Source organism: Gopherus evgoodei, chromosome 2 (genome assembly GCF_007399415.2).
Source record: "Gopherus evgoodei ecotype Sinaloan lineage chromosome 2, rGopEvg1_v1.p, whole genome shotgun sequence".
NCBI classification, from domain to species: domain Eukaryota; kingdom Metazoa; phylum Chordata; order Testudines; family Testudinidae; genus Gopherus; species Gopherus evgoodei.
The window spans coordinates 56,175,614-56,200,856 of record NC_044323.1 but is presented as its reverse complement, the minus strand read 5'-3'; the positions used below and the strand labels follow the sequence as shown (position 1 = coordinate 56,200,856).

Here is a 25,243-nt window from a genome sequence, read left to right as displayed (position 1 = left end):
TGAGCCCTTTAAATCCCAGCTGCGGCTGGGAGTCAGAGGGCTCTGGGCTGCCTGCAGAGATTCCCAGCCACGGCTGGGATTTAAAGGGCTCATGGCTGCCAGTGGCTTTGGGCACACCAGAGCCCTTTGAATCCCGGCTGTGGCTCCGGCAGCGGGGCCACCTGGGATTTAAAGGGCTCAGGGCTCCCCACAGCGACTGGCAGCCCAGAGCCCTTTGAATCCTGGCCGCGGCTGGGATTTAAAGGGCTCAGAGCTCCCCACGGCTGTGGGCACCCCAGAGCCCTTTGAATCCTGTCCGCAGTCGCTGATTGCCCCCTCCCTGGACCCCTGCCCCAACTGCCCCCCAGGACCCCTACCCCCTATCTAAGCACTGCTGGTCCTTGTCCCCTGATACCCCTCTCCCAGGACCCCACCCCCATCTAAATGCCACTGCTCCTTGTCCCCCAATTGACCCCTGCCCCTAACTGCCCCTTGGGACCCCAGCCCCTATTTAAGCCTTCCTTCTCCTTGTCCCCAACTGCCCCCTCCTGAGACCTCCCCCAACTTCCCCCCAGGACCCCACCCCCTACCTGTCCCCTGATAAACCCCTGGGACTCCCATGCCTATCCAACTGCTGCCTGTCCCCTGAATGCCCCCCTGAACCTCTGCCCCATCCAACCCCCCCTGCTCCCTGTCCCTTGACTGCCCTCCAGAACCCCCTACCCCTTCCCCAACCCCCAGCCCCCTTACCGTGCCACTCAGACCAGCGTGTCTGGCTCCGGGCAGCTCCAGACACGTTGCTGCCATGCTCTCCCCGCGGAGCCACAGCTCCCCACATCCCCACAGCACCTGCCTTCCAGATTTGAACACCTCAAAATTCAGGAGTGCTCAAGCTCAGTTTGGGCAGCTGTTACTTCATCTCTCCCAAATTAAATATACTGAGCCACTGCAACTTGCTGTAGAAAAAGTAGGATAAAATTGAGCAAGAAATGCTTATTAGGACTGGAATTGCTATTTTCAACTGCCACTGCCTTTTTGTTTGTTTAAAAGGAAGACAGTGATATTGCATTGGCAAATTCCCTATAGAAGGAAAGAGTGGAACAAAAGAATAATAAAGGAACCTCAACTTTTCCTCATTTATGGAGGACAGTCTTATAATATGCATCCAGATATCCTCCAATCACACAAGCTGAAAATTGTTCCACTTTACTGCAGCTCTGTAACCATATGGGAACCAATCCTGTCTGTGTTCTGTGCACATCCAAAATTCCTGCTGAATGACCCACCCTGGGAGCATTACCAGTGACCCAGGGCTGGGGCGGCAGGTGTGGGGGTGGCACTGGTTGGGGGGAGCCCAGGGCTGGGGCAGCAGCGGGGTGGAGGGAGGGCACTGGTGGGGAGGAAAGGGAGAAGCCCAGCGCTGGGGCGGCAGGGTGTATGTGTGGGTGGGTGGGGGGAGAGCCCAGGACTGGGGCAGCAGGGGGATACAGAGGGGAGGCCAGAGCTGGGACCGGGGGCAGCCAAATTTTGTTTTTGCTTGGGGCAGCAAAAAACCTAGAGCAGCCCTGCCAGGTTCCCCCAGCCGCCGGAGCCCCGGGCCCTTTAATTTGACCGTGAGAGCTACCAGCCACCTCTTCAGCTGGGAGCCCCTGGCTGATTTAAAATAAAGTATTACCTCCCCATCCCCCAACTTCCTTTTTGGCCCACAGCTGTTTTGGTGGGGCAGCACTGGGGAAGGAGGGTTTGTTTCCGCAGGGCTGGGCGGCCCTGGGTCAGGGTGTTTCTGCGGGGCCGGGAGGTTTCGGCCCTCAGCTGTTTTCTTTGGAGCAATGTGACCCTCGCCACTTTATGAGTTGTGCAGGCCTGTTACAGAAAGATGTTACTGGCCAGTTGTGTTTTAGGGGCCCATTGATATAGGGAGGATATGGGAATGGATAATTGTTCTTCTCCATGCTGGAAATGGCTGTTTAAAATATGTGTGTCGGGGGAAGGGGGGAGAAAGAGCTTTGTGAAATATCTGCATTCTTCTTATGCTCCTGATAAAGTGATTTTTAGATCAGAATCTTTTATTTTTAAATCACTGCATTTAATTGTATTAGGAGAACCACAAGATGGCAGTAATAGAAAGAGTTCCATTCTTACTGCTGCAGAGTTCAGTCGGTACATTCTAAAACACTATATACAGCTCATAAGCCTACACTAGTGAATAAAATGAATGCTACTGTTTGGGAAAGATAGGTCTTTAGGAAGGGAATCTTAGAAGCACCTAACCTTAGGAAAATTTGGTTTCATTTTGGATTTGATGTAATATGATTTTGGAATGGAGTGGGGCTTCAGAAAGGGAGATTTTCAAATGCACAAATGACAGCTAAGTATCTAATTCCCATTTATGAAAGACACTTAGGCACTTTCCTCACCACCCAGCCACCAATATGGTCCCTCTGGGTCCTGTAATCTTGTTTGAGAACAGCTGTCAGTTCCAAAAATAAATCTCTCTAGGTGCTCTGTCCATCAGCATGGTAGCATTGTATAAGAGATTTAGGTTCAGTTCCTTGGCTCCACTACACAATTTCGTTGTGGCCACGGGCCTTTAATCTCTATGGTTCAGTTCCCCATCCATAAATTAGGGATAATACTTTCTTTTTCCCCATTCTTGTCTACCTTGTTCATTTAGAATGTAGCACAATGGGAAACTTATCTTGGCTGGAGCCTATAGGCTACAGAAAAGAAGAAAAAACACTTAGTTAGCAGTAGCAGCAGGATACTGTTGAGGACTCATATTTATGGAACTTATTGCTTCTTGCTGTTTGCAAGAACCTGAGTCTGGTGATCTTCCGGCACAGAGAAAGGTGCATTTATTAAGTCAGTCTTTTTCACTGAGTCCAAGCCAGATTGTGGCTTGCCCGGGCACAGGAGAACCCTGGAGGGAACACAAAGAGTTTGTATGCCAAAAAGATGGGTGGGGATGAACTGAGGCCATGACCAGGCCCTCCACTGCACATGCTGCATCCTCTGAAAGGGTGCACTAGCAAGAAAGCCAGCCTGTGAACTTCAGGAGGTACAGTTTTTCCCATGAACTCCTGCTGCAGCAGGGCTGCTGCATACCATGTCCAATGTAGGGCAGTGTCTAAAAGCCCTAAAGGAGGGAAGTAGGATACTTTGGCAACTGATGTGGCTATAAACAATAACGGTTTATTAGGCTGCTCAAATAATAATCCCCTCATGAATGTTTAATATTAAATTGATGTTATATGTTACATGTCCAGATGTTACACTGAAGGGTGCTGAGTACATTTTATTTTTAATTGGACTATCCAACAATAAAATAGAACCATCTAGCTACAACAGGTATCTTCTTATTCCTAAAGTAATCTTTAGGAATAAGAATAATATTTGATAAAGGATAGCCACAGAATCTGGCTAATTCACACTAAAGGCTGGTAGGCTCAGTTCAAATTTCTGAACACTGCAAATTAGCAAGTAAGCAAACCAATATTATTTATGAAGTAAGGATACTGCTTAAAAATGTACTCTTGTTCATTTGTTTGACAGTCATTTTCTTCTAATGTGATAATGAAGGGTCGTATACTGTACTTTATTAAAATAATAGTCTTCGTAATATAAGACCTCATTATAACCTTAATATAAATTCTTGACTGAAAGGAATTGCCAATTTCTTGTATGGGTTATACAGTCCAGTGAGTATATACTGCATAGTGCAATAATATGTTCCCCTATAAAATGGACTTTTTTCCTGAATCCATAAATGAGAATAAAATTTTGTATCAGAGCAAACTGGAGTGTTCTATCTTTTATTTTTATTTGCTAGTGGTTGGACCAATGGGAACTACATTACCATGTCATTATAACTGATGTATGCACCAGTTCAGCATTAGAACACTGCTTTGAATTCTTGCTATTACTGTTTATTTCACAATACTGTGAAGCAAACTGTTTGTGCTTATTAAAGCTTCCTGTTAATTGCTTTCGCTGTAACACTAAATCCGAGTTGCAGGACCCAGGGCCGTCCTTAGCCATAGGCAGAATAGGCAGCTGCCTAGGGCACCACTAGGTCTGGGGGCACTGCTCTGCCAGACAGATGGGAAGCAGTGGAGCATGTGAAAGCAGGGCTGCTGGGTCCTAGAGAGAGCTGAATGCAGCACAGTCTGAGGAAGGGGATTGGCTGCTGGTGTCTCTGGGAAGGGGTGGGGGAAGGAACTCACCTGTGAGTGTGACTCTTTCCCCCAGTTTGAAGTGAGGCAGGCTCAGCGGCTCTGGCAGTATCCTTTGTTGTCCCCCATAACATCCATCCTTCTCCCCCTGCCCCATGGAGCACCCCACCTTTCTCCCTCCTCCCACGGAGCACCCCTCTCTCCCCCCTCCACTCCCTGGCTGCCTGCTGAAGAAGGAAAGTGAAAGTAACTCACTTCCTTGGCAGGCAGCCAGGATTGGAATGGTCGCACAGGTGGGCTATGGGATAGCCAGATAGCATGTGCAAAAAATCAGGACAGGGGGTTGGGGCAGGGTGAGCAGATGTCCCACTTTTATAGGGACAGTCCCAATTTTGGGGTCTTTTTCTTATATAGGCTCTGGTGCCTATATAAGACAGCCCCAAATATCGGGACTGGCCCTATAAAATCAGGACTTCTAGATCTGGTCACCCTAGCTGGGGAGCCCATCCCCCCGAGATCAGATGCTATGCTAACTTCACCATGGTCCATTGGGCTGGCTGAAGTGCCTATTGGCATGTGATCGGACCTGAGGGTTTATTGCTGCTGCTGCCACTCTGCACCCTAAGAGGTGAATTTTGGAGACCTGCAGTTTTCCACCTATCTCCTCCTCTACTTCAGCTGTTGGACCAGCAGGCTGGGGGGTGAGCCAAGCATGAAAGCAGTGCTGTGTTGCCATTTAGATTGTCATTTAACAAATTTGTTTGCCAAAAATGCTTGCTAACAATCCTGAATTCAATTTCAATTAAAAAAAATCAATATCTTAGCCAAAAAACAGAAAATTAAGTTGTTGACAATTATTTGTGACAAGTTTGGTAGGGGGAAGGGAGTGGGCCAGTTTTCATCAGAAAAACAAAAAATGTTGACTGATTTTCCTATAGCCCTGTTACTGCTAAACAGAGCCCTCCAACAACTGTAAGATGCTCATCTCCTTACTAGTGTATAGAGCAGGGGTTCCCAAACTTTAACAGCCCGCAAACCCCTTTCACTAAATTGTGAAGTGTCATGAACCCCCTCCTAAAAATGAATATTTTCAGGGATTTAAGTTTAAATTTCCTCAGTGTGATGGATGCCCCAACTGCCCGCCCCACTCTTCTTGGGGCTCAGGCTGGGGTTCGGGCTGCCGGCTCCCCCACTGATGGGGGCAGGGCTCAGTCTGCCAGCCCCAACTGCCCAGCCCCACTCTTCCTGTTATTCGGGCAGCCAGCCCCGCACAGAGCACTGGAGTTCAGGTGCCGGCTCCCTTGCTGACCGCCGGGACTCGGGCTGCCAGCCCAAACTGCCCAGCCCCGCTCTCCCTGGGGCTCGGGGTGTCTGCCCTGCAACCGGGTCCCACCTTCTGTCTCCAATGCCCGGGGTCCTTTAGCCGCCATTAGTGAAATTTTTCTGGCAAATCCCCTGTAACGTTCTGCAAACCTCCAGGGGTTCGCGAACCCCCGTTTGGGAGCCACTGGTATAGAGCAGAGGTTGGCAACCTATGGCACACGTGCCAAAGGTGGCATGCCAGCTGATTTTTGATGCTCTGGGGTTCCGGCTGCTGCCCCATTGCCAGCTGGGGTCCCGGCCTCCGGCCCCCCTCAGCAGCCGCTGCTGGCCTGGGGACCCCCAAGGAACCCCAGGCTGGCAGCGGGCTAAGCAGGCCAGCGGCTGAGACCCCGGCTGAGCCACTCAACCCACTGTCGGCCTGGGGTTCCATTCACTCAGCTGGCAGCAGGCTGAGCGGGACTAAATTCAACGAAATAAGAAAACAAGAGCAACTAATGACAAAGTGCAAGAACCTAGAGAGCCTCCTGAAGCACAGTGATAGTTTTGATTTAAATGGACTTGAACTGTACGAAGAATTGAGTACACTGTCATCAATGTTGCCACATGCAAAATCAGTGATGGACATTGTACAGTTTATTCATACCAGCAAACTTGTTGATATATATATATCCTAATGTGTATATTGCCACTCGTATTCTACTGACAATTCGTGTTGCAGGAGCATCAGGAGAACAGACTTTCTCAAAACTAAAGCTCATTAAAAACTATCTCCGCTCTACAATGAGTCAGGAACATTTGACTGGTCTTGCTATTCTTGCAATCGAACAAGACATCACTTTGTCTTTGTCATACGATGACATTTTTACTGATTTTGCAGCCCAAAAAGCTAGAAAGATTGCTTTTAATTAAAAACTAATCCTTGTTTCAATATCTCTTCATAGAAATTTCCAATAATATGTTGACAAATTTAAAAAAATTATATTATTTGCATCATTCTGTCAAATCAGAATTTTTTCTATAGTGCTACTTCTTCAGTGCTAGTCCATCAGCATTACAGTGGCTTCACTACGTTAAACTGGTTTTAATAACATGCATGTGGCAAGTTTTCCAATACTGTAAGCTTATGTTTGTGTTGCTCAGATCAAGCCAGGCACAGGGGCACCAGTTTAATAATCCTGGCTAGGGCACCATAAATCCTAAGGACGGCCCTGACAGGACCACTGAGAAATGGGATGTCTGTCCAAATTTTGTCTAATCATTTCAAACAACTTCATTTTTAGAGGTCTATTTTTAGATTTTACACATAATGGAATAACTTACAATAATTTGATTGGTATGTTGTCTTTATAACACTTGACTTGTTATTCAGTTCTTGGCTCAGTTTCAGGTTCAATTTAAAAATGTACTTTTCAAGTCATCTTTTTATTTCTTGCCATCAAACATCCAGGTTTTTGAATGCATAAACTAGGGGCTGATTATATTATACATCTCCATTAATTAGGTTACTAAGACATGAAATTAGTTTCCTGTTTCTTAAAGTTCTGAGAGCTTGGTATGATCTATGAGCACATTCCTTTAGGAAAGATGGAGAAAGATTGCTTATACTTTCATTTTCAATAGGTTAATAGCATATAATCATACTTCCCTGGAGGCTACTTCACACAGTACAACTTAGTGGCGCCAGCACTGTCTTGTTCATGTTCATTTGAAATTTCAGCGACTATAGTTATTTCATTTACCACTTACTCCACACAGTAATCAAAATGCCTACACTAGTTAAACAGATATTGGTATGCTTAATTTAAAAAAAAATATTATTATTGTATGTGAGAATCCATTTACTTTGGAGAAAAGGGAGGAAAATAACTTGGACATCTGAATGATTTAGTTCCATTCCTACTTACAAAAATGTCTGTTTTTCTCTAATTTCCAATGTTACTTTTTGCAGCTATGCATAATAAAAAGTGATACATTACTGAGGGTCTGCAGACTTATCATTCCCTTTAGTTCCTTCACTGTTGTGTCAAGGTTTTTCAGCTGGTTGTTGTGAAGCAACAAGATCTGCAATGCATGCAAATGTTTCAGAGCACCTGAAATAAAATGTATTATAATAAATGATTCTCACCATAGTAGACTACCTAGACTTGCTAATTTGTTTTGCTATGCTACACATTTAGTTTGCCATCCTAATTATCCATCCACTCCTACCACTACATACAACAGTTCTCATGCTGACTGTACTCATCCTCTGTTTCAGCAACTCTACTCCTTGTCTTTCCTCCTCCTCTACCTCATCCTAGAAATTTTGCATCCCTTATTTCCTCTTTTCTATTCACAGCATTTGCATCTTCATCTCTTTCTTTCCCATCTCTGCTCCCCTACTTCTCTCCCTAACCTCACCTCCAAAAATCTACATCCAACCTCTACTGCCTCCTCCTTCCCCTGATAACCACAATAATCTTGGATCATCTATCATCCCCATCCTATCATACCGGCTTCACCCTTCCCAATTACCACCTCTGCCTCACAGGCCCCATATTAACCAATTTAAACTCCATTCCCTCAGGAACATTAGCTCCACCTCAAATAATCTTACATTAAAAAAAAAAAGTCACCACCAGTCACTCACTTGCCTACTCAGATTATGTCACTCCCCTCACTGGGGTTTCCAGATGTCTAATTTTTTATTGGAACACCCAGTCAAAAAGGGACCCTGGCGGTTCCGCTCAACACCACTGACCAGGCCATTAAAAGTGCGGTTGGTGCAAGGCTGGAAGTCTCCCTACCTGGCTCTGCATGGCTCCCAGAAGCGGCGACATGTCCCTTGGCTCCTAGGCGGAGGCATGGCTAAGTGGCGCTTCACGCTGCCCCCTTTCCGAGCACCGGCTCCACAGCTCCCATTGACTGGGAACCGCAGACAATGGGAGCTACGGAGGTGGGACCTGTGGGCAGAGGCAGCGCCCACAGCTACCTGGCCATGACTCTGCCTAGGAGTCAGACATGCCAGCCACTTCTGGGGAGCCAAGCAGAGCCTGCACCCCCTTCCACACTCCAACCCCCTTCCCTAGCCTGGAATCCCCCCTTGGACCCCAAAACTCTCATCCCAGGCCTCATCCCAGAGCCCAAATCCGAAGCTGGAGCACTCACCTCCTGCACTCCAACTCTCTGCCCCAGCCTGGAGCCCCCTCCTGCACCCTGAACCCCTTATTTCCAGCCTCACCCCCTCCCACAACCCAAACCTCTTCCTCAGCCCAGAGCCCCCTCCCATACTCCAAACCCCTCAACACCCCACTACACTACTGTTAACATTTTAAAATAGCCAATTAATAACAACAATTACAGAGTAAGGGGCAAATTTATCCCTGACTGAAGCGGCACCCACTTACATCATGGTAGAATCTGACCCTAAATATCACTATATAACAAGTCAAGCGTAGTGTAATAAATCATGTTCCTAAAACATCATTTTTGTATACAGACGCTCCCCAGGTTACCCAAGACCCGACTTATGCAAATTTGCACTTACGGAAAAAGTTCCATACGCCAGAGATAGGATTTTCAAGTTGCGGAAATTTTTGCTTAACGTACAGGTATATGTTTCCGACTTATGCAAAATTTGAGTTAGGCAAGGCTTTCCGGAATGGAACGATTGCGTAAGTCGGGGGGCATCTGTATGCTGTTATAAACTGGGGGATGTTATTTTCAGCTACTATCGGTCAGTCACTGACTACAGACCACCTAAATCAAACTCACTTAGCTTGCTGATACACAGAAAAGAACTTCACATTTTTGCTCTAAAGTTTAAAATGTAAGACAATACCTGCTATATCTATGAGCTCATTATTGTTGAGGTAGAGTTCTGTCAAGCGATAATTATTGATCAAGAATGTTAGCTTCTGGATCTGAAATATGAGAATCAGGGAAATAGGTATCTGTCAGTCAAATTTTAATTTTGGAGAACTATATATTAATATATTGTATATTTTTAAAGAAGTATTTGTTCTTGTTTCAGTGAACATGGTCCCTTGTTTTAGGACTTCTTTGAGAGCTGAAAACTTGTCAATAATATTCATTATGTGTAATAAATACATATAGAATAACCTCATAGAAAATCCTTATAGACCTTCTGATTCCATGATTTAGATTTTGTATGTTGGAACACATTTTCACTGAAAATTACTGGTGTTCAATTAAACCTTCCTAGCTATCAGGAAGTTTTGTTCAGTTGAAATATTCGTATTGTGAGAAGAATCTCCTCTCAGAATACATAACATATCTGTGTTGATTTAAGAATATTCTCAAAGGTAATATCCTTAGAATAAACTCAACATCCAAATTAAAAATTACACCAGCACCAACTGATTTGAGGGAGCATGTATTTGTTCTAGGTTTCCTGAAAACATTCAAAATTTAGTTAGGCTTCCAAACCCACACAGGTTATAATTATAGCAAAACCTGTAAGTATAGCAACCTCGAGAGTCAACTGTGTTATCCTCTGATGAAATCTCAGTCTATGAGAATTCTTATTTTTTCCATATAAGTAAGGGTCTACTTAAATCACAGAGAAATCACACATTTTTTGCAGGTATAAATGCCAAATTTGCTACTTATGCTGTAACCAACTCATGAAAAATGTATGATTTCTCCACAGCATTTCTCAAACTAGGGGGGTCACAAGCCTATTGTAGGTGTGTCATGGTAGTGCCACCCTTACACCTGCACTGCCTTCAGAGCTGGGCAGCCAGAGACCCGCAGCTGCTCTGAAGGCAGAGTGGAGAGTGGTGGCTGGTGGCTGGGTGCCCAGCTCTGAAGGCAACACCATCGCCAGCAGCAGTGCAGAACTAAGGGTAGCATGGTATGGTATTGCCACCCTTATTTCTTTGCTGCTGTTGGCAGCAATACCCCTTCTTGTCAACTGTTGAGAACAGCCCACTTCCACCTTCATTGAATTGGCTTGTTAGCACTGACCCCCGACTTGGTAAGGTAACTCCCATCTTTTCATGTGCTGTGTATTTACAGCTGACTCTGTATTTTCCACTCCATGCATCTAATGAAGTGGGTTTTAGCCCATGAAAGCTTATGCCCAAATAAATTTGTTAGTCTCTAAAGTGCCACAAGTACTCCTCATTGTTTTTAATTTAGTCTTTGTTACTGTTTAGGTTTGAAGATGGGGAATATGGATAAATGGATATGATTTTTGTCTTGTTGATCAGCAGGTTAAATATCAGCTTGGTCATCAAGAAGTCCTATCTTCTCACACTTCATGTCCTTCAGAAATGTCCAGCAATGCCATGAACTAGTTCAGCATTTATGTCTCCATCATTAAAAGTTTTTAAACATTTGAATAACTACAAGTCTTTCAACAGAGTTGACATGAGATGGTTTATAATTAATGTTGGCTTGAGGCAGCAGAAATCCACACACTCCTAAGTTATGTGGAATGTATACTAAGTTTTCTGTTCTTCACAAAACTGCATACTTATCTTAGCAAGTACTGCTGCACACAGAATCCTCAGATACTGAGCACATTGAGAAATCATGTGAACTACAGAAAAGTAACTTATAAAAAAGTTTTAAATGTTTTAAACTACTATGAATTATCAATTTTTCAGTACAAACAGATAGTTATTTTCATTTTTTTTAAAGATTAGTGAATAAATGTGCAGATTTGCATTTGGTAAGAGCAGAGAAGGGCATGAGCTAGTTCTGTTGCCAATTAGCTGATTTTTGAAATATTGGTTTTGGATGTTATACTTTGCATTTATATCAGACCTTCCATCTGAGGGTCCTGAGTACTTTACAAAATTGCCTCAAAGCCCATATGGGATACAGTAAGTAGCATAATCTTCATTATACCACCCCTAGGACACTGAGTGTAAGGCATATAACCACAAAAGTAGTTAAGCACCTAAATCTCAGACTTAGGTGCCTACAGCTCGGGTTTAGGTGACTAAAACCCAGTTTTGCCTCCACTTCAAGCCACAAAGCTCCCACTGTACATTGTAGGTGCTTAAACTCACTAGTTTTTAGGGTAAAAGTTCCCTAGTTTCAGAAATTTCTGCCTCTGGGCACACTAACTGCTTCCTCCCTCTAGGCATCCAGACACCCGTCTTCCATCTAAGCCCCAGTGTAGTTCACAAACCAGGGAAATAAAGGCCTTCAGGGAAAGACAGACTTAATCACATGCGAGGCATGATCTGGTAAGTAGCCTCTGAGCACACCTACAGGAGCCGGTCTCATTCAAAATCCAGTTGGAGGACACGGTGGTGGTGGTGGTGGTAACAACCACCTTATAGCTTTTAGCCAAGTGGGTGAATTAGAACAGTCACCTGGGATGTGGGAGATAAAGCTTCAATTCCACCCAGCCTCTGTCAGAGGAGGAGAAAGGATTTGAACGTGGGTCTCTCTATGGTCCAATGCATTTTTAAGTATTTATCCACAGTGGAACTGTCACTGAGCCAGAGAGAGAAAGAATGACTGTGTAATCCAGTGGTTAGGGCACCAAGATAGGAGAACCAGGCTCCAGTTCCGCTGCTCCAATCACCCTTTAATTATTTATCCAGAGGAAAACAGCTTCAATCAGAGAGACTGAGGAAACCCCACATCAGAATGTCCCACAGCACAGTGATTACAGCACTCTCCTGGGAGGCAGGGGACCTCTGTTCAAACCCTTTCTCCAACTCTGGGGAGGGGAAAAATTGAATCTTGATCTCCTATATCCCAGCTAACTACACCCTTGGTCTCTTACATCCCTAAGTCAGCTTTATGGATCACAGCATTGTTCCTGTGATTTTTCTAGGCATGTAAAAGTTAGGTACCATGAGACTCAGTGTCACAAAACTTAAGTCCCTTCATGGATGCCACCCTAAGTGACTGACTTAGGGTCACACAGTGAGTCAATGAGCTGGAAACAAAACACAGGTAAACTTACAGTAACTGAGGGTCTAGCGCCTAGTCTTTTGTTCTTATAAGCAACTGATTTAGGGAGAGATTGTGGCCTGTCCAGCATGCTGGCGCAAGGCACCCCTTTATTTCCTTATACCACCACTTCCTGCACACATGGGGAAGCAGGCTCCAAAGAGAAGCTATATCTCCCCTTTGTAGAGATAGATAGGAGGGTGGGGTGGCCAGAATCTTAACTCTGTAGCCGTCCCCAAAGTGTCTACCAGGATAGTTACCTGGTTTGTCGGAGAGCATATACTGGGGCAGGAATAGACCTGTTACAGTTTACACCCTCCCTGAAACAGCAGGGAGATTGACAGTGAAACTGTGCCTCAGAGTCATAATAAAATTTCCCCTGAGGGTGCTCTAGGAGCAGCAAAACAATTTATTGCCTTCTGGTAAAGTCAGAAACTGACAATCGTAGGTATATTAGCAAACACATTTTTCAGTACCTTAATTCTGGAAGGTCTTTGATTTGGAAAATAGATCAGATCTTTCTAAAATCTCTCTATTTTTATAACTCTGGTAGAGATACTTAACTCCTTCGATGAACTAAATATGAACATAATTCATTATTATTTTAAAGGGAAAAATGTGAGCTTATACTCTAATATGTATATCAAATGGTTTCTTAAAAATATCACATTTAAATTAATTGATTCCTATTTTTGTAAAGAAATGAGAAATAATCTTTTAAAAAAACAACTATATCTACCAACTTTGTAATTTTTAAATGTTTTGTAATAGCAAAAGTATTAGGTAGTAATAAAAAATTATTTTAGGTGTCAGTATTCATATTTTAATAAAATGTCTTATTACCTTATTGTTGTTAAGCCACAAATACCTTAAGATCTGAAATCGTGACAGACTAGGGACTTCTTTTAGTCCCCTGAGAAGAAAAAAAAAGTTGTCCAACTTCAATATTTCATAATTATTCTGTAAATATAATTTAATCTTCAGTCAAATTATACTATACAAACATTATAAAGCAACAATTTAACATAGCCTTTAATAGAGAAAGACATACAGAATAATATGACTGCGGTAGTGTAGTTATGATCAGTGCTTGGGAATGCAAGCAACCAAAGTAGTAGATGTAGTAAAGAAAACTCTTTTGTAAAGAAAATAAAATCTTAATTCTCTCCAAATTGAATTCAATTTCTCTGAAGAAAAAAGTTATTTAAAAAAATTATTATACAGCAGTAGTCCCAGCTGCTTTGCATTTCAAAGAAATACTGCTTATAACACATGAGAAGAATTCTTACATTTGGGAGGCCACCAAGCCAATGGGAAAATTGTTACTGAAGGTGTGGCCTGAAGCTACCAGACATGGCTCTAAAGAGAAAAAGATGGAAAACTGAAACCCAACAAATGGATGGACATATTTCTGAGCAGACCTGATATTTCTAGGGTTAAACATTACTTCTCTAAATCAAATTCTCATTAAGAATTGGTGTTGTACTCAATATATGTCATGTAATTACTTGGGCTATGTAAACACACGAGAAGGTTACTCACTCTGTGCAGTAAATGAAGTTCTTCGAGATGTGTGTCCCTATGGGTGCTCCACTTGTAGGTGCAGCAGTGCCCCCTGCACCGCGGATTGGAGATCTTCATCAGCACTGCCTGTCGGACCGTACATGTGCACCCCCACCATCACACTGTGAGAGGGGCAGATATATACCACTGTGCAATCCAACCACCCGTTTCTTCCCTGCCACAGAGCATATGTTTTTGACTGCAAAGCTGAGGGGGAGAGGGTGGGAAGTGGAGCACTAATACGGACACACATCTTGAAGAACCTCAGTTATTGCACAGGGTGAATAATCTTCTCTTCTTCTTCAAGTGATGTCCCTATGGGTGCACCATTTGTAAGCAACTAGAAAGTAGTGCCCCTAATTGGAAGGCTGGGTCTTTGGAGTGACATTTACTATTGATGATAGGACAGCATGTCCTAGGTCCAGGAGAGTGTCTGCTGCAGCATCGTGTGTAATAACATAGTAATGCAAAAGTGTCTGTTGATGTCCATGTAGCCACTTTGCAAATTTCAGCAATAGGGGCATCGTTGAGAAAAGTTATCAAGGTGAATAATGAACACGTGGAATGTGTTTTGATTGTGGTAGGAGGCTGTCTATTGTGGAGTTTGTAAGATAAATGTATAGACTGCGAGATCCACGTTGAAAGGCATTGTTTAGGTATGGCTGTGTCTCTGGATCTTTCGATGATGGAGATGAATAATCGTGGTGGTTTTCTGAAAGGTTTAGTCCTGTCCAAGTAAAAAGATAATGTTAGTCTCACATATAGAGTGTGTAGAGCTGCATCCTGTTGATTACTGTGAGGCTTTGGGAAGAAACAAGGAAGGCATATTGGTTAGTTGAGAGGGAAAGACGATGGAACCTTAGGTAGAAATCTTGGATGTGGGCATAGTGTAACTTTGTCCTTATAGAACAGTCTGTATGGTGGATATGCCATAAGGGCCATGATTTCACCAACTCATCGGGCAGAAATGATGGCAACAAGGCAGGCCATTTTCATTGACAGATGCACATAAGTACAGGTTTTCATTGATTCAAACAGGGGTCTAGTCAGAGAACATAGGATCAGGACGAGGTCCCAAGCAGGGTTTGGGTCTCTTATGTATGGATAAAGATTGTGGAGACCCTTCAGAAAACGTTTCCTAAGTGGATGTGTAAAAACAGAATGACCATCTATGGGGCAGTGAAAAGTAGTGACTGCTGCCAAGTGTACTCAAATGCGTACGAGGAGACTTTGGCAAACCAGTAAAGTGCCTAAAACCACTATGGCTTATTGTTAAAAAGCAACCTAGTTAGTAAGCTGTAAATTTGCCATTCAGCAAACTCAGCTTGACCAAGGCAGGAGGGGAGGGGGTTTTGGGGTGCCACAGAAGGGCAGCTTGACCCCACATCCTTCCTGATAAGAATTGTGTTGAAGTTGATGATACATGCATTTTAAAAGAGTAGGCTATGCACCTGGAATGTCTATTGAGGTCTCAAGGCTGCAAGTTCAGGAAAAACCCACACCTGGTTAATCAATAAGTAGAAGGAACCTCTTGCTTGATGATTGAAATGCTTACTTAACAAGCTTTCTTTAAGGGACATGTCATTCTATTACTAACGTATAAATAAGGGAACTCATTTGGGGACTTTTCGGGACTGGTCTCTCCCTCTGGATGCATCTTCTGTTCCTCAGCGGCAGATGGGCTGCTGCTGTGTCAATCGAAAGCCACACTCAGCTTTGGTAGTTATCAAGGGTTGGGGGTGTTTTACTAATCTCGTTGCGGATGCGTGTAAGTGCTTGAGACTAGTAAAGTTTAGCTTTAAGTGAAAGCACTCTTGTGTTGTTCTGTTTGTGCCAGCCATCTATCGATCAGACGGCCATGTCTCCCCGATTTATTTCCTGACATTTCCTCGCATAGAGTAAAAGTTACCAAGAGCTCTGAGTTGAAAGAACCCTGGGTAACAAATGGAGCTGGTGGATAATCTCGATTCTTTAAGGTGTAGCATGTAGTCCAGGATAAGTGTGTGCTATGTCAACTTGGTGGGAGACGCACCAGCATTGAAATCTAGTCCATTTGTGAACCTAAGTGAGTGTAGTTGTGTCACACCTGCTATTCAAAAATATCTGTTTGACTGCACCCAAACAGGTGATTTCTAAATCCCAGAACCATAGAGGAGCCAGGTTTTGAGGTGCAGCATCTGTGGATTGGGATGGAGGATGCATCCTATGTCCTGTGAAAGGAGCCACGGCATTAGATGGAGAGAGATTGGTTAGCATACCGTCATGTGGAGTAGGTAACTTGTGGCCATGTTGGAGCTATTAGTATGACATGACCTTGATCCTCCTGTATCTTGCTAAGTATTTGGAATAGGAGGGGCTAGGGAGGGAAGGCATAAAGGAATGGCATCTTATGTTCTGAGGAATGCATCTCCAAGAGATCCATGTCCCAGTCCCACTCTGGAACAGAATTGAGGGTAGCAGGTGTTGTGCTATATGGCAAAAAGATCTATGGTGGCAATCCTCATCACTTGAAGATGCGCTAAGTGCTCACATATCCAGTTCCCACTCCTGATCGTGGGAGAACCTCCTGCTCAATAAGTTCACGGTGTTCCAGTGTCCCAGAAGGTATGCCACTGAAATGATCATGTTGTGTTGGATACACCAGTTCCACAATTTGAGTGTCTCTGACAATAAAGAGTGGAACCTCACTCCACCCTACCTATTGATGTAACACATGCAGGTGAGATTGTCCATCATGACTCTGATGGTCTGAGTGGAGGGAGGAAATGTCAGCAGGCATTGCAGACTGCTGTAGTTCTAGGAGATTAATGTCTGAGGGGGGTTCGGTTAACTACCATTTCCCCTGCACTGTGTGATCATGGAGATGCACTCCCCAACTGATTAGGGAGGCATCAATTGTTAGGATCGTGGTTGGAGGAAAGGAACTCCAACATAGGCATTGTTAGGCTGTGTCCACCAAAGTAGTGAGTCCTTGACTCTCATCAGCATGGATAAAAGTTTGTGGAGACTGCGGGGGGGGGGGAGAGGTATAGCATGCGCAGCCATGCCTGAAGACATTGCATGGGTACTCTTGCATGACTGACCACGAAAGTGGCTGATGCCATGTGGCCTAGAAGTTGGAGGCATGTTCTGGCAGAGATCTGGGGGCAAATCTGTGAATTGGATACCATACATGAGAATCAGTGAGGTGGTAGGATGGCTCTGGCTTGTGTGGCATCCAACTGTGCCCTGATTAATTCCAGTTGTTGTATTGCATTAAAGTGGACTTTTCAAGGAAACTCAGCGTCATGAACAGGTCCATTGTTATGTGAACGGCTCACAGAGTGTGGTTTCAGATGCGGCATTGAGAAGACAGTCATCCAAGTATGGAAAGATGACAGCTCCTTGTTTCTTTAGGTAGACACTGACTACTGCAAGAATCTTGGAGAACACCCACGGTGCCATGGACAGTATGAAAGGCAGTACCTTGTACTGGTAGTGGTTATTGCCCACAACAAATCAGAGAAATCGCCTTTGGGCTGGGTGTATTGTAATATGAAAGCATGTGTGTTGGAGGTTGAGGGCTGAGACCCAGTGCCCCTGTTCCAGTACTGCAATAATAGTTGAGAGGGTAGCCATCTTGAAGCATGAAGTTTGACTAAATTGTTTAGATTGCAGAGGTCCAGGATGGGTTGCCAGCCACCAGATTTCTTCCAGATCAGGAAACAGTGGGAGCAGAAACCCTGTCCCACGTGCTGGGAAGGGACTGGTTCCATGGCTCTCCATTGCAGAAGATTATTTATTTCTCCCCGTAAAATAGAATTGTGAGAGAAGTCCCTGAAAAGGGATGGGGAGAGGAGGTAGTGGGGCAGGAAGGAGATGGAGTATCCTTCCTTGATTATCTCCAGAACCTACTTATCCAAAGTGATGAGTCTCCAAGATGGGAAAAATTGAGCTAGTCAGTCACCAACCTGGTGGAATGTCAAAGATGGTGGGAATGACTGGAAGAGGGGGAGGCTTCTTGGGTATTCCACCACACCTTCAAAATTGTTGTTTCAGAGAGGAGTGCCTGAGAGGTAGCCCCTTGAGGAATGGGCTGTCTATGTTCCATAGGAGGCCTTTTGTCTTTGGTGCCGAGTGTTATAATGCTGTTGAGGATTGTATCCTGTGATTGGGAGCGTCTCTTTGGTGCTGGCATGTAAATTCTGAGAGAGCAGAGTGTAACTTGGGAGTCTTTAAGGGAGTGCAGGCAATCATCCATGCACTGTGAGAATAGCTTCTGGCCCTCAAAAAGTAAGTCTTCTACTGTGGTTTACACCTCCTTAGGAAAACCTGAGAGGTGGAGTCATGATGCACACCTCATGAACACAGCAGTCATGAAGGATTAGGCAGTGGTGTCTGCATATTCTAACAAGGCTTGTAGGGTTGTACAGGTTAGGAGGTGTCCTTCCAACATTAGGGACTGGAATTGCCCTTTCTTGGTCCCCAGTAGATCATAGAATCATAGAAGATTAGGGTTGGAAGAGACCTCAGGAGGTCATCTAATCCAACCGCCTGCTCAAAGCAGGACCAACGCCAATTAAATCATTCCAGCTAGGGCTTTGTCAAGCTGGGCCTGAAAAACCTCTAAGGATGGAGATTCCACCACTCCCTAGCTAACCCATTCCAGTGCTTCACCACTCTCCTAATGAAATAGTGTTTCCTAAAATCCAACCTAGACTTCCCCTACTGCAACTTGAGACCATTGCTCCTTGTTCTGTCATCTACCATCACTGAGAACAGCCCAGTTTCATCCTCTTTGGAACACCCCCTTAAGGTAGTTGAAGGCTACTATCAAATCTCACCTCACTTTTCTCTTCTGCAGATTAAACAAAGTCAGTTCCCTCAGCATCTCTTTGTAAGTCATGTACCCCAGCCCCCTGATCATTTTTGCTGCCCTCCACTGAACTCTCCAATTTGTCCACATCCTTTCTGTAGTGGGGGGCCCAAAACTGGACACAATACTCCAGAGTTTTCAAAGATAATGGCCAATGACTCTGCAATCACATTGGCCAATTCCCTCAGATGCATTAGATCTGGACCATGGCAGAGTTCCTCCAATTTGGAGTAGTTTGTGTGATTATACTTAGCCATGAGAGCTTCATAGTTTGAGATTCTAAATTGGAGCATGGCTGATGAATACGCTTTGTGTCCAAATAAGTCTGAGTGTTTCCACCTCTGTCTGGATAGCTAGAATGGGATTGGCATTGATGGCTTTTCTCTTGCACTGTATTGACCACCTAAGAATTTGGGATGGGGCACGAGAATAGAAATCGTGCATCCTTCACCAGAACATTTTTTTTTCTGGTGCATTTTCAGGTCAGAGGGATGGATAGTGAGGTCTGCCAGAGCACCTTTGTGGGGTCAAGAAGAACCTTATTGATTGGTAGTGCCAACCCCCTGCTCAAAGCAGGACCAACACCAACTAAATCATTCCAGCTACGGCTTTGTCAAGCCGGGCCTGAAAAACCTCTAAGGATGGAGATTCCACCACTTCCCTAGGTAACCCATTCCAGTGCTTTACCACCCTCCTAGTGAAATAGTGTTTCTTAATATCCAACCTAGACTTCTCCTACTGCAACTTGAGACCATTGCTCCTTGTTCTGTCATCTGCCACCATTGAGAACAGCTCAGTTCCATCCTCTTTGGAACACCAAGATGTGTGGAGAATATCAAGCAGTTTATGATGCTGGTCCTTGACTTCCTCCAAAGGAATCGGCAATGAGTTTGCAATCCTGTGGAATAAGTCTTGAAAATGTCTGAAGTCATCAGCAGATATTGGGGGTGGAAGAGGAAAAATGTAACGTTAGTGGAGCCTCCTCCTCCTGTTCCTCTTCCTGATCTTCCTCTTTACTTGGTATCCGCAGGGGTTCAACCAGTGGAGGGCGAGAGACCAATGGAGAAGGGAGAGGTGTAGGTCTCAGGGAGTCCTGAACTGTGCTCTGTACATGGCCCAAGGGTCCCAATATGCCAATGTGGAGGGAGTGTAACGTGGTTGCATCTCAAGTGGTTCATGTCAAGATTGTGGACCAGATGTAGACTGTGGATAGTGAGGATGAGCAGGTCTGATCTGCCTAGTAGACGAGGGAGCAATGGAGCTCTCCTCTTCCTCCTTCTCATCACTGGGAAAGAGAGGTGCCATCCTCAACTGAAAAAGGGAGGAATGTCATGAGTCTGGAGAGAAGGGTGGAAGTGTAGGGGAGGACAAGTCGAAGGAGTGGAGACTCAGAGATGTTAGAGACCAGCAGGTCTTTAGGGTATCTAAAGTCTTGTGGAGGGGGAAAAACCATCGTCGGTGCCAGTGTACAATTCGGTGTCAAAAAAAGAGTGTATTCTCCCAAAGTGTCTGTAGATAGTGCCAGAGACTTGGTTGGTCCCGATGACTTGGCCGGTTCTGATGACGTGACCAGTGCCAATGATTTCGATAGAGCTAAGGGCTTACTCGGAGCCAATGGCTTTGTCGGTATCAGAAAGGGCATAGGTGATAGCAGTTTATAGGTGCCTAGCTCCTGAAGTTGGCCTGTCTTGTTCCCCAGAGTCGGGAAACGGAGCCATGGGCTGTAGGTCTGCCCAGTTAGGGTCTTTAGACTATTTCTTCATATTGACACCAGAGGCACTTGAACAGGCCCTGGAGCTGTGCCCCATCAGATGAGATTGAGGCAACAGATCTTGCCAGGGATGGTATTCTAGAGGGTGTGCCTCAAAGTGTGAGGAGGGAGCCCATTTCTTTTCATCCAAGCAAGAAAGAGATGATTTTCTCCTCAAGGGATGTGAGGAGTAAGGATTAAGATGACCTCACAGAGTATGTAGGCCTCTCCGGGGAAGAGTCTGGGCCCAGGTTCAATGCCAGTTGCAGCAATTTCTCCATGAGGAGAAGTTTTAATCTAATGTCCTGGGCTTTTCTGGCTCTGGGTTTCAGAGAAAGGCAGTGAATACATGGTGGGTGGTCACCTGTTACCAGGAAGGTGGAGCCACAAGAAATGCACCTCTTAAACCAGGGGATCTGGGCATAAGGATAGAGGAAAAAGGCTTTCTGGTCAGGAAGGGTGGAAAGCACGGAAAACGGAAACCTAAACTATGAAATAACTGCAAAGATAAAGTTAAAACAAAAATAATGTTTATAGATAGAAGGAAGAAAGGTGAAGAAGAAAATACTAACTACACCAACAGGTAAGGGACTGTCTAGTGAGGTAATAGGAAAAGCAGGTTCTGCAGTGGATTCCATCTCAGACCAAAGTTGGTAGAGAAGGAACTGGGGGTGGTTGGACCACACAGTGATATATTTGCATCCTGCTCACAGCACAAGGAGTGGGAGGGGCACATATGCAGTCCAGCGGGCACTGCTGATGGAGATCTCAGATCTCAGGCACAGGGGACAATCTCGCACCTACAAATAGAGCACCCACAAGGACATCATTCAAAGAAGAAGCTATGATTACTGTTACAGTCCTCCTCTCTCCCGCATTCCCTCCTATTTTTTAATTACACTCACTTGATGTGTCTTGTTTTAAAATAGACTGTCAGCTCCTTGGGGCAGGGACTGTCTCTCCTCTATTTATACAGCAACCAGCACAATGGGGCCTTAGGTCACTAGGGTAATATAAATGACAATAAACTTCCATCACCAGAAAACCCAAGTTGAGCTGCCCAATAATTTTTGTAATACTTGCTTCTCCCTCATCTTCCACTGCCATAAAGGATTTTTGTTTCCGCTATGATATTTATCTTAAAATTGATTTTGTAAATGGACTTGACCAAGTTGCAGGATCAGGACCTGTGTTTGGCAAGGAAGCATAAGATCAGAAATGACTAACATCATATCATCAGTCTAAAGTGCCAATTGATTTGTTTATGAATGAACTGTAAAACTTAGTATCTGATTTTTCTCTAATCTTCCACGCAAACTGCTCCATATCCAGGAAAAAGAGAAGAGGAAAGATGAGACTAGGCACCTCTGCTTAGTCCAGTTTTTAAAAATAATCTGCTTGAAGCATACCCCACCAACTAAGGGTACATCTATACTACGAGTTGGTGTGATTCTCAGCTCAATCCCTGCTCAAGGAGAAAATACTTGCACTAGCTCTAATCAAGATAGTGCACTAAAAGTAGGAGTGTAGCCACAATGATGCAAGAGGTTAGCTACTCTGAGTATGTATCTGTCCGAGACCATAAGTATGTACTTGGGGCAGCTAGCTGCTCACACCATCAGAACTAGCAGGTATGTCTCCTTGATCTGGGAATTATACCCCCACTCACAGCATAGACATACCTTTAATCTTGGTTTATGCGCTTATGCTTCCATTTTTTGAAGCCTAGATAGTCCAATACAAACTCATAGTCCTTTGTTAATTTGGTAAATCAGCCTTCCTTAAAATAATCCATAGACATGATCCTGAAAATACTTACTCACATGCTTTAAGGTGAGTAATCAGTAAGTAGATTATTCAAAGTAGTGAAATAAAAAATGTAAGTGTTTATTGGATCAGGATCTTCATATTTAGACTACTCTTTTACAGGGCTATTATATGATTCTTTTATATAGTTTTACTGATCAAATCCTGCATTATTTCACAGTCCATCAAGCTGAAGTTTCTCTTTACTGTCTCTTAGCAGAGGAATTGTCTTTGCACTTCCTGCACTACTCTTAATTTTATAAACTACATTTTAATTCACTTTCTTCCCTCCCTAATAATATGCTCATTTTAACTATCTTGACTCTTGCTCTGTTCTTTCTGGTACTAAGGCATTTAAATGGCCCCAAGTAGAGATTAATTCCTTTCACATTTTAAAAGAGCCTGTCCTTTTACATATGCCTTCCAGCCTTTGCATGTCTTTTACAAACTCATCCTTTTTGGCCTCCAGCATTTCTTTCCAGCTTTCGGTATTCAAAGGTACATTTTTTCATGTCCTTTAATAGCACTGGTTTTAAAATATGATTTTCATCTCTAGTTTGACAGATTTTAATAATTAATTTTTCTTCTTAGTTTAGCCAGCAGAACATCGTGTCAAGTCAAAAATATGGGGATATCATCTGATATTGAGACTGGCTGAGATTCAAGGATTGCGTACACTGGAATGGGGAAAACGATCCCTTGCTGAGCATACTGATCATTTCTATATCTGCCATCTGATCTGTTCTTTTTATTCCTGAGGAAAAACTGTTGCAATAGCACTACAGTTACACATTTATCACTCCAAAATCAGGAAACACAATTGGTAAGGTTACATGCAGACTTAACTCTGCCCCCTTATGTGTATACATAATAATTTTTAATTAAATGATCACCTATTAGTCAAATAATATAAAATAATATCACATATCCTTTTCTACAATCATAGACACTTCTAATTTTTTTTCATTATTTTATACTAAAACTAATTTTATTTTCCTAATGATTTATATCTTTATTGATTTATACTTTCTATATATTAAGTTCTCTCTAACATTTATTTTAATAATTTTTCAGCACCAATGTACAATACATTTTATTTTCACACAGCAGCACAGCCTTTTAAATGCAATTCGGGGAATGAGTCTTTTAGGTGCAATTCAGGGGATAAGGCAGATTTTTAGAAGTATTTAGGTACCCAAGTTACAGATAAGCACTGAGTAGCATTTTCAAAAGCACCTAGACCAAGATCCTCAAAGGTATTTAGGCTCCTGACTTCCATTGAAATAAATGAGAGTTAGGGGCCTAAATACCTTTGAGGATCTGGGCCTAAGTCTGGCCCCTCATGCCTAACTCCCATTGAAATCAATCTGGGCAATCAATGTAAATCCCAGTAGGTACATATCCATAACTTTAGACACTTAAATACCTTTTAAAAAATGGCCCTATATTATTACGCTAACGTAGCTGTGTAAACATGATATGCACAGTGCAATTGTGAGGTTGTAGCCAGGAGTACAACAATTTCTGGATGAGTCCTTAACTGGAAATTCAAAGTGAGCCTCTAAACAACTTTCAGGTGTCCTCTTTTCTGCACTCTATACCTTATGGCACCGTATCAAAATGTTCATCCTAACATGTCACCTAATAATCTGTCATTCTTTTCCACATCAGGTTCCTGGTGTCTTTGACCCCTCCCATCTGCTATGGGCTCTCTCCCTTTCCTTCCCATTTCCCAAATATTTCTGGCTACTTCCTACAATTGACAGTAGGTGGTAAAAGAAGACACTATAGCTATCCTACTACTTCTCTAGATAGCAGTGAATTGCTCTCATGCCAGGGAACTCCAAGGGCATTGCAGGAAGTGAGGGATGGACAACATAAAGACAGATATGCAGGTTCTTAGCCAATGATGCTCCTGTACTCTCAACTTGTGCTTGCCTTCTTGCTGCTTCTCCCACCCAACTTAACAAGCTAGTCAGAAAAGTGAAGAGCAGCCCATCGAGAACTGGATAAATTCATGGTGGCTAAGTCCATAAATGGCTATTAGCCAGGATGGGTAAGGAATGGTGTCCCTAGCCTCTGTTTGTCAGAGAATGGAGATGGATGGCAGGAGAGAGATCACTTGATCATTGCCTGTTAGGTTCACTCCCTCTGAGGCACCTGGCACTGGCTACTGTCGGTAGACAGGATACTGGGGTAGATGAACCTTTGGTCTGACCTGGTACGGCCGTTATTATGTTCTTATGTACCTGATTTCTCTCCTTCTTGTGCTGAAAGGTCATGCAGAGCTCTATGAACTCATGTACCTTCAGGCACTGCTAGAGCTGGATCTACATCGACGGCAGAGGAAGTGAACTACTTAGCTGTGAATTTAGTTGGCCTATATGTCAGCAAAATTTCACTATTTCTCTCCATTTTTATACCTGGTCCACCATCTGTTGCGTAAGTATGATTTATTGTGTGCTTCATATATAAATAACTTTGTATTAGTAATATAAATAGTACTTACTGTCCAGCAAGGTACAACACTGAGACATCCATGTCCCTCTTAAAGCCACATATCTTTAGCTGATTTTCTATTGCCTGAGAACAAAATTAATTTGTCAGACTTCATCCCAGCAAGTAAAGATCTTGCAAGCAATAACAATAAGGTCTAAAGTAAAGACAGGTGAAACTGGAAGCTTCTGTTTTAAACTGATCAGAAGAAAATACCTACATTTATGGTACTCTTACTCCAGTTTTTCTTATCCTTATCATATTTGTTTCTTTAAATAGATACATTGCTACATATCTGGGAAAAAACACCACTGCACAAGAAGTGCATTCTCAAGGGCAGGACTGGGATAGAATAAAACCAGCAGACTAATTCTTGCTAAT

At 43.7% G+C, this 25,243-nt stretch overlaps 1 protein-coding gene across 4 annotated transcripts in view; it reads right to left on the bottom strand.

The window, feature by feature from the left end:
* LRRC72 (leucine rich repeat containing 72) overlaps positions 1-25,243 on the bottom strand; it is a 108,569-nt gene that overhangs the window by 22,886 nt on the left and 60,440 nt on the right. For all 4 annotated transcript variants that reach the window (XM_030550702.1, XM_030550701.1, XM_030550700.1 and 1 more), the window contains exons 2-5: positions 24,876-24,949; positions 13,236-13,305; positions 9,295-9,376; positions 7,451-7,564 (exon numbers count right to left, since the gene is read on the bottom strand). In XM_030550702.1, the coding sequence (XP_030406562.1) occupies positions 7,451-7,564; positions 9,295-9,376; positions 13,236-13,305; positions 24,876-24,907 (298 nt within the window). In that variant the 5' untranslated portion in view covers positions 24,908-24,949. The remainder of the gene's footprint in view (positions 1-7,450; positions 7,565-9,294; positions 9,377-13,235; positions 13,306-24,875; positions 24,950-25,243) is intronic.